The 16,896-nt window shown below is 41.4% G+C and overlaps 1 protein-coding gene across 1 annotated transcript in view; it reads left to right on the top strand.

Moving 5' to 3' along the window:
- The window catches only part of TENM1 (teneurin transmembrane protein 1), a 355,471-nt gene that overhangs the window by 297,259 nt on the left and 41,316 nt on the right, over nt 1-16,896 (top strand). The window contains exons 22-23 of the mRNA XM_017497555.2: nt 11,157-11,523; nt 13,270-13,780. Coding sequence (XP_017353044.2) covers nt 11,157-11,523; nt 13,270-13,780 — 878 coding nt within the window. The remainder of the gene's footprint in view (nt 1-11,156; nt 11,524-13,269; nt 13,781-16,896) is intronic.

Below are 16,896 nucleotides of genomic sequence, written 5' to 3'. Positions count from 1 at the left end.
CACTGTCTTCCACAATGGTTGAACTAATTTACACTCCCACCAACAGTGCAAAAATGTTCCTATTTCTCCACATCCTCTCCAGCATCTGTTGTCTCTAGATTTTTCAAAGGGCTACCCTAGCGGATTTTGCTACAAGTGTCAGTCTCTTTCAGACCTTAATTTTTTTAACCAAAATAGTTTGGTTTAATTTAATTTTGCAATCATAGGTGATTCATCCAGAGATGTAAAACTAGAAATCTGTTAGACCAGTTTGACTGTAATATTGCAGTAAGTAACTCCATTCAAGACCAAAGCCTAACAGAGCCCTGTCTTCACTGTGATTAGATTCAACCAAGAATAACAGAAAACCCTAACATAACAGTGATGTAAGCAAGAAAGCAGTCAGATTAGATGTGTGGTTTAGGGCTGAGATGGTATCCCCACAGTGTTATCTGGGTTCCAGGTTTTGTATTTTTGCCTTGCCACTCTAACACATAACTTCCATTTTCAAGGCCACCTCGTGGTCTAAGACATCTGCTAGAACTCTCACTGGTATATCCACATTGCAGAATGGAAGAAAGGGCAAAAAGAGCTTCCTTCCAGTTGGGTCAGCTCTTCTTAAGCAGTCTTTTAAAGTATCTATTTGTAAGTGTGGGTGCTTCCACACTTCCTCTTACATATTATTGCCTGGAACTTTGCATGACTACAGATCATTGCAAATAAGGCTGGAATGTCTTCTATTCTAAACAGCAATATGCTCAGATTAAAAAACTGGGAGTTGGCCAGGTATGGTGGCTCATGCCTGTAATCCCAGCACTTTGGGAGGCTGAAGTGGATGGATCACCTGAGGTCAGGAGTTCAAGGCCAGTGTGGCCAATGTGGTGAAACCCCATCAAAAAAAAAAAAAAAATAGCCAGGAGTGGTGGTGCACACCTGTAGTCTCAGCTACTTGGGAGGCTGAGGCAGGAGAATCGCTTGAACCTGGGAGGCAGAAGTTGCAGTGAGCTGAGATCGTGCCACTGCATGCCAGCCTGGGTGACAGAGCAAGACTCTGTCTCAAACAAACAGACAAACAAACAAAAAAAACTGGGAGTATAATCCAGAGGAAAGAGTGGATGTATAACAGAATAGGCGTAGAACCAGCAGTTTCTGCTACAGGAATTTTAGCAACCACAAATTTAACATTTTGTTTTGACCCAGATATTGTCTGAGCTTCTTCAAATTTATAAAAAGGAGAGAAAATCCATCTAGATAAAACTTGGTTTTCTACAGTTAGAAAACATGATGACACCTAAAAGAGTGATGGCCCTTATTGATCTTGCTTGCAAAAAGTGTAAATTATTAGAAGATGAAATATACTAGGACTACTTTGGAAGTTTTGTTTGGTTTGCTTTGCTTTGCTTTGTTTTCCCCACTTACAAAATGTTTTACGAACATTGGGGTAGATGCAATGTAATCTATATCCTCTACAGCAGAGTAATCCTCAGGATCAGCCAAATGGTTACTCTTGATTAGATTGATCCTAGCTATTCATTTGTGATGAATAATGCAACTTAAGTGTCAGTTATTCTAATTGGGAAGCCATGGAAACAGACCATGCCAATGCATTTGACAAAAGGTTGAGAGGTTCTTCAAACTCTCCAGCCATTGTGCAGAGAGACACAAGAGTGTGAATTTAAGATAATGGGAAATAATTTGCCCTGTTGACAAGGCCATGTAATCATGGTATATTTCATCTTCTAATAATTTCCAGTTTTTAAAAGCAAGATCACTAAAGGTCATCACTCTCAAAGGTGTCATTGTGCTTTCCAAGTGCAAAAAAACAAACTTTCTCCAGATGGCTTTTTCCCTCTTTTATAAATTTGAAGAAGCTCAGACAGTATCAGTGTCACGAAATGAGAAGGCCATTTGAAAACTGACAAAAAGTGATGCTAACAATCTGGAGTTGTCAGCTTTTAGAAGTACAGAAAAATCTAACATGGAGCTGGCAGAACACCTGGCAGAGAGCACTCAGTCCCGTCACGGCTTCTTCCCCAGGGCTGGCATACTACAGAAGAGATAATCATACACTTCCTGGAAATTCCTACTGAAGAGGACTCACACATCAAAATCAAACAGAGTCATTTCTTAAATGAGCCGCAATGCTCCAAATGTAGTAAAGGAGGGAGATTAAAAGTGTCATGTTTAAAACAGGGAGGCAGGATCTTTTGGGAAACCACTGGTTTGTTCAGCACACTTGAACTTAAGGAAAAGAAATTATTAGCACTTGGTGACAATTGTAAAATATAGTAACAGTCATGATATGTTTTTGAGGCTCTTCCATAAATGTTCATTTCTTAAAATGAATAAACTGGAACAGAAATAGTCTACTGCTCTATGTCACTAACAACCTCTTATACATACTGGAAGGTGAAGTAAATGAAGTCAGCAAAAGACGATAAACATTTTGAGGGGAGGAATCCAGTCTGTCCTGAATGAAGTTGGCTCCTTAGTGCCTAGTATGGTATGTAACATGAAATAAATAGACATTTATTGACAGAAGAAAGGAAATCAGTGAAGGTAGCATTTTCTGTAGTTGGAATTGTACCAAGAGTACTGTTACAATTAACAGTGGGGAGTCCAAGTAATAAACTAAAATATTAGCCATGAAATTGGCTGACCGATATATATGAGATAATATATCTCAATATCAGCGAAATATTTCTTGGAGGACATATAGCTTAGAAAGACTCTCAAGGAATGGAATAGATAAACAAGGAGGAAATAGCTGGTGATATAGAATCAGGAGAAGCCTTGAAACCATGACTGCATGGTAAAACTTAAGAGTTTATGAACTAGCCAAGGAAGTGAACAATAGACAGGGACCAGAACAAATACATACATGTTCCGTAATTTCAAAAACTAGCTAGTCTCTACAAAGCTCTTTTAATGTACCAGGCACTGTGCTAGATGGTTTATGTATTTTTTCCCATCTTATTCCAATAACAATTTTTGAAAAGGTAGTGTTACTGTATTCAATTTGTAAATGAGGTAACAGAAGCTCAGATAGGTTAACTGATTTGTGCCAACGTCACAGAGATAGCAAATGACACAGATGGAATTTTTGACCCCGGAAGTCTTAACTCCAGAGCCTAAGCTCCTAACTACTTCCTTCTAGTACACTGGAGCCTTTTTCTAGGGAGGGAGTACATAGCTTTCATCAGATTCTCAAATGGATCAGTAAATCAAAAAAGTATGAGAAGGAGTGTTCCAGACTCCAAGTTCCATGAAGGCAGGGACTGTGTCTATCTGGATCAGGACTCAGATATCTGTCAGATAGTTGGATGAAAGGATATATTAATGGATGAATGTACCAGTGAATGGCTGGCCTCCAAATTGGTTCTCCTGCATCTAGTCTGGTCTCCCTCCAGCCTGTCCCCCAAAATGCAGCCTAAGCAATCTTTCTAAAATACTAATCTGACCATGTCTGCTCTCCACTTTAAAGTGGAGACTCCTCAATACTACAGTTTAAGTCTAAAGCTCTCAATATACACCCCTCTTCATGACTTAATCCAGTGATTCTCAGCAAGAGACATTTTTGCCCCTCAAGAGATATTTTGCAATGTCTGGAGATATTTCCAGTTGCCACCACTGGGGGTAAGGTGCTACTGGCGCCTATTGTGTAAAGGTCAGGGATGCTGCTAAACATTCTATAACGCACAGGACTGAAACCACCTGACAATAGTGCGCCAGTGAGGAAACCTGGACCTAGTCCTAGCAATCATTTAGAGCTCACCACTACCACCTACCTTATTTTATGCCTAAGAAATCCCAGACCGCAGTTAGATTTTTCACTCTCATATGATCTCATGCTTCTGTGCTTTATTCATCCTTTTCCCTCTGCCAAGATCACCCTTCCTACCTTGCTTTTTCTCAATACCTTTGCTTCATCCTTCAAAATTAAGTTTACGTTTCTCTTCTAGGAATCTTGCCCCAAACTCCCTCCTCTGTGTTTCCATATCATTCTGGGCATACATCTATCATGGCACTCATGACACTTAACCACATTATATTAAATGACCTATTTCTGTATCTGCCTTGGACTAATCAAGATCAAAAATCTATTTATTGACTTTTATAACATAGTACCCTGAGACATTGATCACCTCCTGCGGAGGTCTGTCCTGCAGACCCTGACTTAGCGATAGATGAATGAAATATACTCTCATACACCAGAGTAAAATATAAGAGTCGATCTAGGGGGTTGTCAGCTGCTTTCAGAGGGCAATTGCAGCTAACCAAGCCCCTAGCCCGGCTCTTGTACTGTACTCTGGTGTGTGAGAGTGTATTTCATTCATCCGTCACTAAGTCAGGGTCTGCAGGACAGACCTCCACAGATGATCAGCATCTCAGGAGGTGACCTCAATGTGATCGATGCCACATATGGTGACCCTGACGGTGGTGATCAACATCTCAGGTGGTGACCCCAACGTGACCATGCCACAGTCCCTGGCACGTGGTAGAAACTCAGAAAGCATTGAACTGAAAGATAACAGATGACAAAGAAAAAGATAAATCACTCAACTCGTAACAAGTCTTGACCTTCACAGCCAAAGAGAACAACCTTTAGGTTGATTCAAAAGGGGGTAAGGGGAGGCCAGATTTGGTGAGACAAGAATGAAGACACCTGTCCACTCTTCTGAATGACGAATCAGATGGCATAGGGGCTAAGAGCACGTATCTGCAAGTGGGGATGTTAATAGTTTTTTCTCAAGTAATTTTTATAAGTATACCTAGTAATAAACCATATGAAGTACCTGACACCCAAGTAAAGAGTAGTCACTTCTATTAATGGCTCAGATGACTGGGCCTGTAATTTCATGTGTTATTGATTACATAATAGTTCAAAGGAAAGGGGCAGCACCTATTCACAATTTAAAAGTAGGTCAATTTAAAGAAAAAATACTAAGTCAATAATAGTGCAGGTGATGTAGGGGTAAGGCAAAATTCATAAAGGTGGTACAGGGACAATTGAAGTCTGGAAAACACTGTTGAAAAGGAGCTACATCAAATGGTAACTGGGCCAGGTTCCCCCCAGTTCTAAAGGTCTATGACTATAAAACTGTTATTACTATTAATACCACTTGCTATCCCTTAATGTGTGCCAGGCACTGGGCTGAGCAACTTATGCCATTATCTCATTTAATCCACACAATAACTTTACAAGTAGATATGCTATCATTAGCCTCCTTGTTTTGTTACAGATGAGGAAACTGGAGACTCATAGAAGATATGTAATTTGCCCAGGTTTACATACTAATAAGGGTGAGAACCAGGACTCAAACTGTTAGAGGAGCCCAAGTACGCAAATGGTGGACTGAGCCTATAGTATGTGATTAGACTTATATGTAATTCAGACATTTTCTAGTTTAGTCTAACTAAGGGCTTATATTTAGATATTGCTTTTAAACATGGATTTCTCCCTATAGGATTCTGCTGCTTTATAAATGGCTACTTAAGTCAAAATTAGCTGGATCTCTAAACCAACCATAGGACTGGTTGACCTGAGAGTCAACTCCCTTCAAGGCAAGTTTTCAATTCGCAGAGGAAGACATAACGCTGTCAAAGGTTGACATCCTGACCAAGAGCTCCTTTCTGCTCAGAGTTGTTTCTCAGGGAAGGTTGTTAGGAGATGGGCACATTCCACCAGCGGGTGGCTCCACAGGTGACCTTTAATGCCAGTTTAGCTTAAATACATTTTGACATTTCAAACAAATTAATGGATTTTTACAAGGTGGGGCAACCACCACAAATTAGGGCGAATGGTTTGCCTGCAGGCCAGTCACTAGGCAGAGCTTATAGAGCATTGCTGCTGCTCTTCAATCTCTGCCCCCACCCCCCAATAGAAGTGTTGATTCACCCCAAGAAATCATTTGGACAAATGTTGGCAGCAATTGGGGGCCAACCTTAGCCCCACCTCAGTATCATATAATTCTAGGGTCTCTTTGCAACTAGTTGTTCCTAATTCTAACTGTCAGAATCAGCTCAAAGACTCCATTCCTTATATTAAGCTGTATGTTATGAAAATGTCTTGGTAGTAAATACAGTGTTTCTGTTGTGTGAGCGTAAGGCACCAGTTCCTTGAAAAATTACCTGGCAGTAGGAGTATTTAACATGAGAAGGACATAAAAGGAACTGACAAGCTAAGAGAGGTGAAGAGGTCCAGCTTCTGAAAAGGCAAACCCTCAACTACTAAGTAGCCACACATCTTTCATCTTGGGAGATTTTATAGACAAGCTGCCCAGCCAAATCAAATGGGAATTAAAGGGAATCTGTGTAGTTGGTATAGAAAATGGCTCAGAAGCACAAAGGGCACTTTAGTCACAGGAAGCTGCCAGAGGGTGACTTATTTCATGGAAAAGAAAACAAACAGACAAAATAGCTGGTGTATTTTTAAGGCAAAATTAAATATAATAAACACGACACCAATCGTATTGGTTTAAATCTCGTTGGGCGAGTTGGAGAATTTAACAGCTTCTTTTCCAACTACCAGCCTTTATCTCAGAGGCAGCCTTGATAGCTAAAAACAGAATCTGAAACATGCTCCTTCTCTGGCTTCTGCCAGGTGTGTGCTGTCCCCAGCCTCTGCCCTGGCCTCGGCTCCCAGAGTGGGGATAATTAGAACGTCATTTCTGCCAGGTTTGTTTTTTCTGGGTCACTGACTTGAGACTCAATCAAAATAGGAGTGTTGTACGGAAATGAATTCATTTCCTCTTCCTCAGCCAGCCCCAGCTAATTTCCTGGGGGACTGTGCTCCATAGGACCAGTGCACACAGACAGCTTCTGGACAAGCATGATAGTGCATAGAGGTCCAAGGCAGGGGCGCACAGTGGAGGAGTCAGCTCCCTCCAAAGCAGCAGGCGTTCACTGTCCCTCTCAGTGGCAGGGCACTGACATGCAAAGGCCTCAGACAGACGTGCCGAGGAACACATCACCACAAACTGCTCTGGGAGCTGTTAAGGCTGGTGTTTAATGTTTATCCAATGGCCTCAGTCCGAAAGGCTTTGTAGAACATGCGTAACACAAGCTCAGCTTTATACCCCATTAGCACTCAAATTCCTAGCTGTGCAGAGGCATCTGGTACTGACCAGAGAAGGCCAACCGATGTGGATAAAGGTGGAGGGCACACAGAAACATGGAAACAGAATGAGGCTGCTGGATGTCTGGGAGAGACACTCAGAGACATGGGCAAAGAGCCCATGGTGCAGTAGAGGCAATCAAAGACAACCTTTGTCCTCTTCACAACATCACCAGTTGCCCTCCCTAATGAGACACAATTAGAAGAAGAGCCTTATCTTAGATCGACCTTTATCCACTTCATTACTGATTGCTTGTAAGCCTTTTTGAGCTGGGGAAGTAGTGGGTCTCAGAATGCAATGATAGCTCATATCTTGTTTTCAGACTTTTAGATTCCACAAGAAAAACAAAGCCTTGGGCTTTGGGCTCTCGCTCAAAGCACAAAAGAAGAGTGGCTACACTGCTGTTACTATTTTGGCCATGAATGGGACTTTTTTTCTGCCTTTTTCTAGCGTAAAAGAAAAGAAATAGAGAACAAGTGAGTGGTGGGGTGGGGAATGGTGTGGAACACAGTTCTCTGAGAAGTGCCCAGGGATAAATAGTTACTATCAAGGAGATGTCAGGGCAGGTGTTGAATCAACTCCTGTTTCTAGAAAGGAACTAAGGTGAAGCTATGTTTGGCTCACCTTCATGTCTCCAGTGCCTAGCACATCACTTGGCACAAAGCACACCAGACACACACACACACACACACACACACACACACACACACAGTCCTTTTGCTTCCAACCCTTTCACATGTCTCAAATCCATCTGCTTTTCTCCATGCCCATTGTTGTCATCCCAGTTCAGGCGCCATAATCCCTAACCTGAGCCAGTGCAGGAGCCCCCAACTGCCTGCCAGCCTCCTGTCTCACCTCCTCCTCTAATATAGTCTGGACAGCAGCCAGGATGATCTGTTTAGAACCCAAATATAACTATATCACACCCCTACTTAAAGCCCTTCAATGGCTTCCCACAGCCATCACAACAAAACTGGACATGTGCTTCCCTCCATTACCCAATGTCTTAGTTTGTTTTTTATTGCTACAATAGAATATCACAGACTGGGTAATTTATGAAGAAAAACATCTATTGAGCTCTTGGTTCTGAAGGCTGGGAAGCTCAAGAGCATGGCACTGGCATCCGGCGAGGGCCTTTTTGCTGCATCATAACGTGGTAGAATGGCATCACATGGCAAGAGGACAAAAACATGGCAGCTCAAGTCTGTCTTCCTCTTCTTATAAAGCCACCAGTCCCATCATGGGGACCCCACCCTTATGACCTTATCTAATCCTAATTATCTTTCAAACAGAGAAATGCAAATCAAAACCACAATGAGATATCATCTCACCCCAGTTAGAATGGCTATTATCAAAATGACCAAAAAAAAAAAAAAATGCTGGTGAGTTGAAGAGAAAGGAAAATGTAAATTAGGGTACAGCCATTATGGAAAACAGCATGGAGTTTCCTCAAAAAATTAAAAATAGAACTATTATATGATCCAGAAAAGTAAGGGAAATCAGTATGTCAAAGAGATAGCTGCACTATTTACAACAGCTAAGACATGAACTCAACCTAAGTGTCTATCAACAGATGAACAGATAAAGAAAATGTGGTACATATACACTGTGGAATACTGTTTAGCAACAAAAAAGAACAAAATTCTGTCATTTGTGACAACATAAATGAGCTTCGAAGACACTGTACTAATCCATTCTTACACTGCTATAAAGAAATACCTAAGACTGGGTAATTTATAAAGAAAAGAAGTTTAATTGGCTCATGGTTTCACAGGCTATACAGGAAGCATGGTGCTGGCATCTGCTCAGCTTCTAGGGAGGCCTCAGGAAACTCACTATCATGGCCAAGGCAAAGGAGAGCTGGCACCTCACATGACCAGAGCAGGAGAAAGAGAGAGAGAAGGGGAAGGTGCTATACACTTTTAAACAATGCAATCTCATAAGAATTCACTCACTGTACAGTACCAAGGGGAAATGGCACTAAATCATTCATAAGGACTTCACTCCCGTGATCCAGTCACTTTCCACCAGGACCCACTCCCAACCCTGGAGATTACAACTGAACATGAGATTTCAGCAGGAACACAGATTCAAACCATATCAAACACTATGTTAAATGAAAAAAGCCAGGCACAGAAAGATAAATATTACATGTTCTCACTCATATATGGAAGCTAAAAAGGTGGATCTCATAAAAGTAGAAAGTATAATAGTGGTTACTGGAGGTTGGGAAGGTGGGTAGGGATAGCCAGATGTTGCTTAACGTATAGAAAAATACCACTAAATGAGAAGACTAAGTTCTAGTTATAGAGTGACTATAATAAACGACAATTTGTTATATATTTTCAGATAGCTTCAAGAGTGGATTTTAAATGTTCTTAACACAAAGAAACGATAAATGTTTGAGGTGGTGGATATGGCCCCACCTCCAAATGCCATCAACATATGAATTTGAGGATTACGTTTCCAACACTTGAAATTTGGGTGACACATTCAAATCATAGCACTTGATGTATTAGTCTGCTAAGGCAGCCATACAAAATGATACAGACTGAATGGCTTAAACAACAGAAATGTATTTTCTCATACTTCTGGTGGCTAGACAGCTAAGATCAAGATATTGGTGGGTTTAGTTTCTTCTGAGGTATCTCTCCTTGGCTTGCAGAAGTCTGCTTTCTAGCTGTGTCTTCATATAGCCATCCCTCTGTGTGTAAGCATTCCTAGTATCTCTTCTTATTATTGGAGAGACACCAGTCCTATTGGATTAGATCCCCACCCTATGATCTCATTTAATCTAAACTCCCTTTTTGAAGGCCCTATCTACAAATACAGTCACACTGGGGGTTGGGGCTTCAACATATGAAGTTGGGGAGGACACAGTTGAGTCCATAACACCTGGCCTCATCACTCAGCTCTCTCTCTCTCACCTAGCCTATTATAAGTCTTACTGAATTATTTGTTGTAATCTGGATGGGCCATGCTGTCTTCAACCTCTGGACCTTCACCCATGCTTTTCCCATCCCCCAGATTTTCCTCAACTCTGATACCCCTCCCCCCTCAACTTTTACCCCATGCTTCTGCTACTGTTCATTTCAGACCTTAGTTAGGTACCACTTCTTTGGAAATATCCTGCCTCCTGACTCCCAGTGCAGGCGAAGTGGTCGCTTACCATCTCTGTTGCCTTCTTTTCATAACATGGAGAGTAACTGCCTAATGGTTCCTCTGAGAACTCTACTCCACAAATCATTTGAGGACAGAGGCTGTGTCATAGTCATTTTTGAGCCCCCAAAGCTTAGCACAAGGCTTAACCCAGAGAAAGGTACTTGGCAAACACTCGGTGAAAGAAAAACACAACCTGTTTCTTTACTGAAAAGGGGAATCTGTAGAGTGAACTAGGTCAAGCTAAGTAAGCAGTGCGCTACATCCTAGGATTCTAAATCATCAGCTGATGAACTGTGCCACAAGGTGGATGCTAGGTCTATGCTAAAGGTAGGTCCTGTTGCAAAAGGTTGCTCATTGAGTAAAATCTGATTTCTCTGGCATTCTGTCATCCAGAAGCCTGCATGACTTTGCTCTCCTATACATCTATGGGACAGTGAGAGAGATTTGAGTATCATAGCTACCAAAATTCCTCCAGCAATGATCCTCGGAATCACCTGGAAGCCTTGGCAAAACACAGATGTTTGGGTCCCCACCCCCAGGGTTTCTGATTCAGTAGGTCTAGGGTGGGACCTGTGAATTTGCATTTCTCACAAGTCCCCAGATACTACTCTTGCTGCTGGTCCAGAGAACACACTCTGAAAACCTCTGCTCTAGATGATCCGTCTGAAATTATTGGAAAAAATTACATTATGTTGTAAATGGCATAAACGATAAGTATGTTTACCAGAACATGTGATTAATCATCCCTCCCTCTCCACTTTCCCAGACATCACCAATGTTGCTAAAATTCATGAGACAGGACGAAACCATACGCCATTTTTTTTTTCTTTTTTCAAGGTAAAACTACCCCTGGAAAGATATGGAATCCTAATGGTATATGTTCTGTTTTTTTCACAGGTGCGATTAGAGTGGCCAACAGACCTTGCAGTCAATCCTATGGACAATTCATTGTATGTCTTGGATAACAACATTGTACTGCAAATTTCTGAGAACAGGCGCGTGCGGATCATTGCAGGGCGCCCCATTCACTGCCAGGTGCCAGGCATCGATCATTTCCTGGTCAGCAAGGTAGCAATTCACTCCACTCTAGAGTCAGCGAGGGCCATCACTGTCTCCCACAGCGGGCTGCTCTTCATAGCTGAAACAGACGAGAGGAAAGTAAACCGCATTCAGCAAGTAACCACCAATGGGGAAATCTCCATCCTCGCTGGTGCCCCCACTGACTGTGACTGCAAAATTGATCCAAACTGTGACTGTTTTTCAGGTATGACCTTTTTAGCAATTCACCAGCTCCTCCTCTCTGTTTTGAAAAGGGAAACATGCCCCAGTGAAGTCAAAAGGAAAAGGAAAGTGTTACTTGCAAACATTGGTATGAGCTAGTGGAGAAAGCAGTAGATTAGGAGTCGGATCGCCTAGTTGTTCTCATAACTGACTCACTCAGTGACCCTAGGAAAGCTGGAAGATCTCTTCATGACTCATTTGCTTCATTTGTTTAACAAAGATGGCACTTGTCTCAGTTATATCACCTTGCTATTCTGAGGATAAACTGGTATAATAAAAATGTTTATACTCTTAAAAAGTTAAGACCACTATAGAAGTGAAAGATCATATTATTAAATATGTGTACTTTAGAGAAAGGAAAACTAGGTAAAACCCACATTTACTGGTTTAGCTGAGGAAAAAAATACTTCTCCATAAGTGGTTGGTTTTCAGATTGAAAACATGTGCTACGGCAGGACATGGTGGCTCACGCCTATAATCCCAGCACTTTGGGAGGCCGAGGCGGGTGGATCACGAGGTCAAGAGATCGAGACCATCCTGGTCAACATGGTGAAACCCCGTCTCTACTAAAAATACAAAAATTAGCTGGCATGGTGGCGCGTGCCTGTAGTCCTAGCTACTCGGGAGGCTGAGGCAGGAAAATTGCTTGAATCCAGGAGGCGGAGGTTGTGGTGAGCCGAGATTGCGCTATTTGTACTCCAGCCTGGGTAACTAGAGCGAAACTCTGACTCAAAAAAAAAAAAAAATATGTGCTATTTGAGACTCAAAGGGACTAAGAACAGACTAGCTTTGGGACAGATGGACAAAATTAAATCTGACGATGGAGAGTTCTGAGGACATTGGTCTGCTAGATACATTGCTTTTTAAAAATCTAAGGCTTTCTCTATAACCCATAGTGAAGTTTGCTTATAATTTAAATTGGAAAAAAAAAAAAAGCCCTTTCCCCAAAACATGAAGTGGATATCTCAGATAGCAAACAGTTCTCTTAATGTCAACAGACACAATTATTGCTGGGATGTGGAAATCCCTCCATACTACATGCAGTGCTATTAAACTGCTCATCCAGGCCAGAATGGTTCTCTTAACCTTTGCCTTTCCTTAGGCCAGGAGAGGCAGGACTGAGCAATCTGCTCGATATGACTTTTGATCAATGTTTCCAATGTTTTCTTACACAATTAGTTTTATAAATATTTTGCTAATTTGTATCTTTCAGTCAAAGCAAATCTAATGTTTATTCCAGATATCAAATTTGATGTTCTGAATCATTGTTGCACTTACAGACTTAGTGTACTTTGACAGTGTGACAATGGAAATTAATAGAAGAAAGGGCATCTAGGCATGGTAGGACTGAAAAGTCCTGAAACAGATTCTGAAAGCATTGACAGGCATGAATCTCACAGATTTCCAGCCAAATTTTGTCTGGCTATCATTATTTGCATTTCTTGTATCTAACAATACAATAGATTCTGAACAGCAGGATTGAGGATTTCACAAAATTGGTGTAACTGAGATAATTACATCTTACTGTTCATCTGCAGTGGTACTGACTCAAGAATTACAATCCTTTGAATAATAGGCTTCATATTTTTCAACGAGGGCATGGAGAGAATGTTGGTTCGTGGATTGTTTCCTTTAAAATGATTCTTGATGCTCAGAACTTTCTGTCTGTGATATGTTCATATAAATGCTTATGATGCCAATTATTAAAATCAGAGTCTTTCTCCCACAGGTGATGGTGGCTATGCCAAAGATGCAAAGATGAAAGCCCCTTCCTCCTTAGCAGTGTCGCCTGATGGTACCCTCTATGTGGCAGACCTCGGAAATGTTCGAATTCGTACCATCAGCAGGAATCAAGCCCACCTAAATGACATGAACCTGTATGAGATTGCTTCACCTGCTGATCAGGAACTGTACCAGTTCACTGTCAATGGCACCCACCTGCACACCCTAAACTTGATAACAAGGGACTATGTTTATAACTTCACCTACAATGCTGAAGGCGACTTGGGTGCAATTACCAGCAGCAACGGCAATTCAGTGCACATTCGCCGTGATGCAGGCGGAATGCCCCTGTGGCTTGTGGTGCCTGGCGGACAAGTATACTGGCTGACCATAAGCAGCAATGGAGTCCTGAAAAGAGTGTCAGCACAAGGCTATAATCTGGCCTTGATGACCTACCCAGGAAACACAGGACTTCTGACTACCAAAAGTAATGAAAATGGATGGACAACTGTTTATGAGTAAGTTTCTAATTCTCGACATGGGCTTTGTTAGGTTTTTACGTGAAATTGTATTACACTGGGAAAATGGCTTAGTAATTGCTGGGTGTTACATGCTATTTTCTCCTAACAACCACCATAAAAAAATTAAAAAGTCAAGGAGAAAATTTTACCCAATTCTTAGAGTTCAGACCCATTTTCCCAGAGCAGTTTGCAGAGCTTAATAATAAAAACATGGACTACATGAAGGGAGACTCAAGCGTGGCACTGCAGGAGACAGGAATGAGGTAGAAGTACAAGTACTCAAGAAATTTACAGCCTCTCGGGGAAGACAAGGTAAAATTTCATTTAAATAACAAAACTAGAGTATAGTTCTAAAGCAGCAAAGAAGCAGTGTGACTTAATAAGTATTTATTGAGCCCTGTGGGGTTTAATGAATGAAAAAGTGAATATGTGCCCAGCCCAGCCCAGCCCAACTCAGTGTAAGTTGCTGTGGGAGGCAAGAGAGAAGTTCAAATATAAGAAGTGGAACCTGGAAAGCAAGAGGAGAATTATGTAGGGCAAATGCTGAATAGGAGAGTCTCCATTCCACTGGCTGCTTCAGTAAAATGAAGAGCTAAATGCTCTGTAAGGGATTGGGCTTCCTCGGGTCCCTGGAGAAGTCAAATAATCCAGCACATTTTGGCATTTACAGACTGGAACTGTGATAACTTTGTTTAATGGGGAACTAACACAAAGTGTGTCTGACAGCAAGCTACTAGGAGGTGCCATAACACAGAAATAGAGACCATTGTGCTTGCCTTTTAAAGCATGGATGACCTTGTTTGCAAGTCAGCCCATTTAGAAAGCTGGTGTGCTGGCACTCAGGAAGCATTTTCCCCACAAAAGGACTTGCTGAGATTTTAACCAGTATACTAAGTGAGATAATCCGTGGAATCTGAATTCAGAGTCTGGAATGGCATCGAAGTTGAAGAATGTGAGAAGTGGAGATGTTATAGCATGAGGGGTTCCAAGTGTGACTTTTTGGGAGGATATACAAAATATGTCCAGTCTCATGAAAGCCTCTTGAAGAAAGGGACAAAACAATTGGCCTTCAAGTTTTGGATCATTTTCCAAAGAAATGCCATCTATACAAAAGAGCAGACAGCTATTTTAGTTTCACTTACAAAAATGTATTCAGTTGTTTCTATTACAAGTCTTCCTCTATTTTTTGAAAGAAATTCTCTTACATCTTAATAAGAGTAATAAAAGCTATGGTTAGCTAAAGATTTACTAAGTGCCAGGTACTGGGCTAGGTAATTTACATATGTGAGTTTATTTGATTGCCATAATAACTGCATAGGATAGGTGCACCTAAGTATGCCCAGTTTATAAATGAGAAAAACTGAGGGACAAAATAGTTCACCTGCCCTGATTCACATAGATATCCAGGATTCAACCACCAATAGTCTGACTCAAGAGCCTGTGTTTTTAAATATACTACCCTTAGAAAAGATAAAGTTTCTAATGAGAAGCTTTAATGTCTTTTTTATGAACTCAAGCCAGATCACACTGCAGCTGAAATTAGGCAAACAGTTATTTTGAAAGCTAATGGTAGAATTCAGTCCCCCAGCAAGAAATGGCTGAAGTATTAACTAGTTTTCAAAAGAACCATTCAACCATTCATGTATTTGTTCAACAAATATTTGCTGAGCACCTACTGCATACCATACAATGTTGTAGGTGCTGGGGATATAGCTATGAACAAAACAGATAAAAATCCCTACTTTTATGGAACTTATATTGTACTGGAGGAAGAGAAATAAGATGTATAGAACTTCAAATGATGATAAGTTCTATGGAGAAAAATCTAGTAGGGTAAGGGAGATCAAATGGGTGGGGCAGAAGAGGTTTTTATTGCAGATTGGGTCGACAGGAAAAGCTCCACCAAGAAGGTGACTTTTGCATAAAGATCTGTAGGAGATGAAAGTAAGCCATATGTATATCCAGGGCGTGGAGGGTATGAGTATTACAGGCAAAGGGAAGAGCAAGTATAAATGTCCTGCAGCTCTGCAGCAGGAGCAAGCCTGACACATTCAAGGAATAGTAAGGCAGCCATTGTGATGGAAGTAGAATGAATGAGAATAATGAGGACATGAAATCAATTAAGTAACCAGAACTACTTCATGTAGGGCCTTGCAGGCCACTGTCAAGACTCTGACTTTGACTCTAAGAAGTGGAGCCACTGGAGAGTTTTGAGTAAAGAAGTGATATTCGCTGACTTTCATTTTTTAAAAACTCACTCCATATTAAAAATGGACTGCGTAGTAGAAACGGGAACCTAACTGGGAAGCAGGAGGAACTATTGCAGTAATGCAGGCAAAAGATGATGACTTGGACCAGAAAGTTGGACCAGTAAGAGGTGCTAGAATTCTGAATATATTTTGACAATAGAGCTATCAGGACTTACTGAGAGATTGAGTATTGGGTGTGGGAGAAAGAGGGGTCAGAGATACCTCCGAAGTTTTTGGCCTGAGCAACTGGTTTTCATTTACCAAGAGGGGAAGGTTATATAAGGAACACATTATACTGGAAGGTTGTGAGGTGGGTGATTGGGAATTCAGTTTTGGATATGGTCAGTTTAGTTAGGCATCTAAGTGAAAATTTCAAGTACACAATTGGATATATGAGTCTGGAATTGAGTGGAGAGGGTAGAGAGTAAAATTTGAGATCTACTAGTGTTTAGATTGTATTTAAAAACCATGAGATGGGATGAGAGCTCTCCATAAAAGTGCATATAGACAATAAAGAAAAGACATCTGAAGACTGACCATGAAGCACTGCATGTTTAGAATTGAGGATATGGGCCTGGCACGGTGGCTCACACCTGTAATCCCTGCACTTCGGGAGGCCGAGGTAGGCGGATCACCTGAGGTCAGGAGTTTGAGACCATCCTGTCCAACATGATGAAACCCTGTCTCTACTAAAAAATACAAAAAATTAGCCAGGTGCGGTGGCAGGTGCCTGTAATCCCAGCTACTAGGGAGGCCTGAGGCAAGAGAATCACTTGAACCTGGGAGGCAGAAGTTGCAGTGAGCTGAGATCGTACCACTGCACTCCAGCCTGGGAGACAGAGGGAGACTGTCTCAAAAAGAAAA

The sequence above is a fragment of the Cebus imitator genome, unplaced genomic scaffold (genome assembly GCF_001604975.1).
Source record: "Cebus imitator isolate Cc_AM_T3 unplaced genomic scaffold, Cebus_imitator-1.0 Scaffold232, whole genome shotgun sequence".
NCBI lineage: Eukaryota > Metazoa > Chordata > Mammalia > Primates > Cebidae > Cebus > Cebus imitator.
Note: the sequence above shows the minus strand (reverse complement) of the source record. Positions and strands in the feature narration are given on the sequence as shown.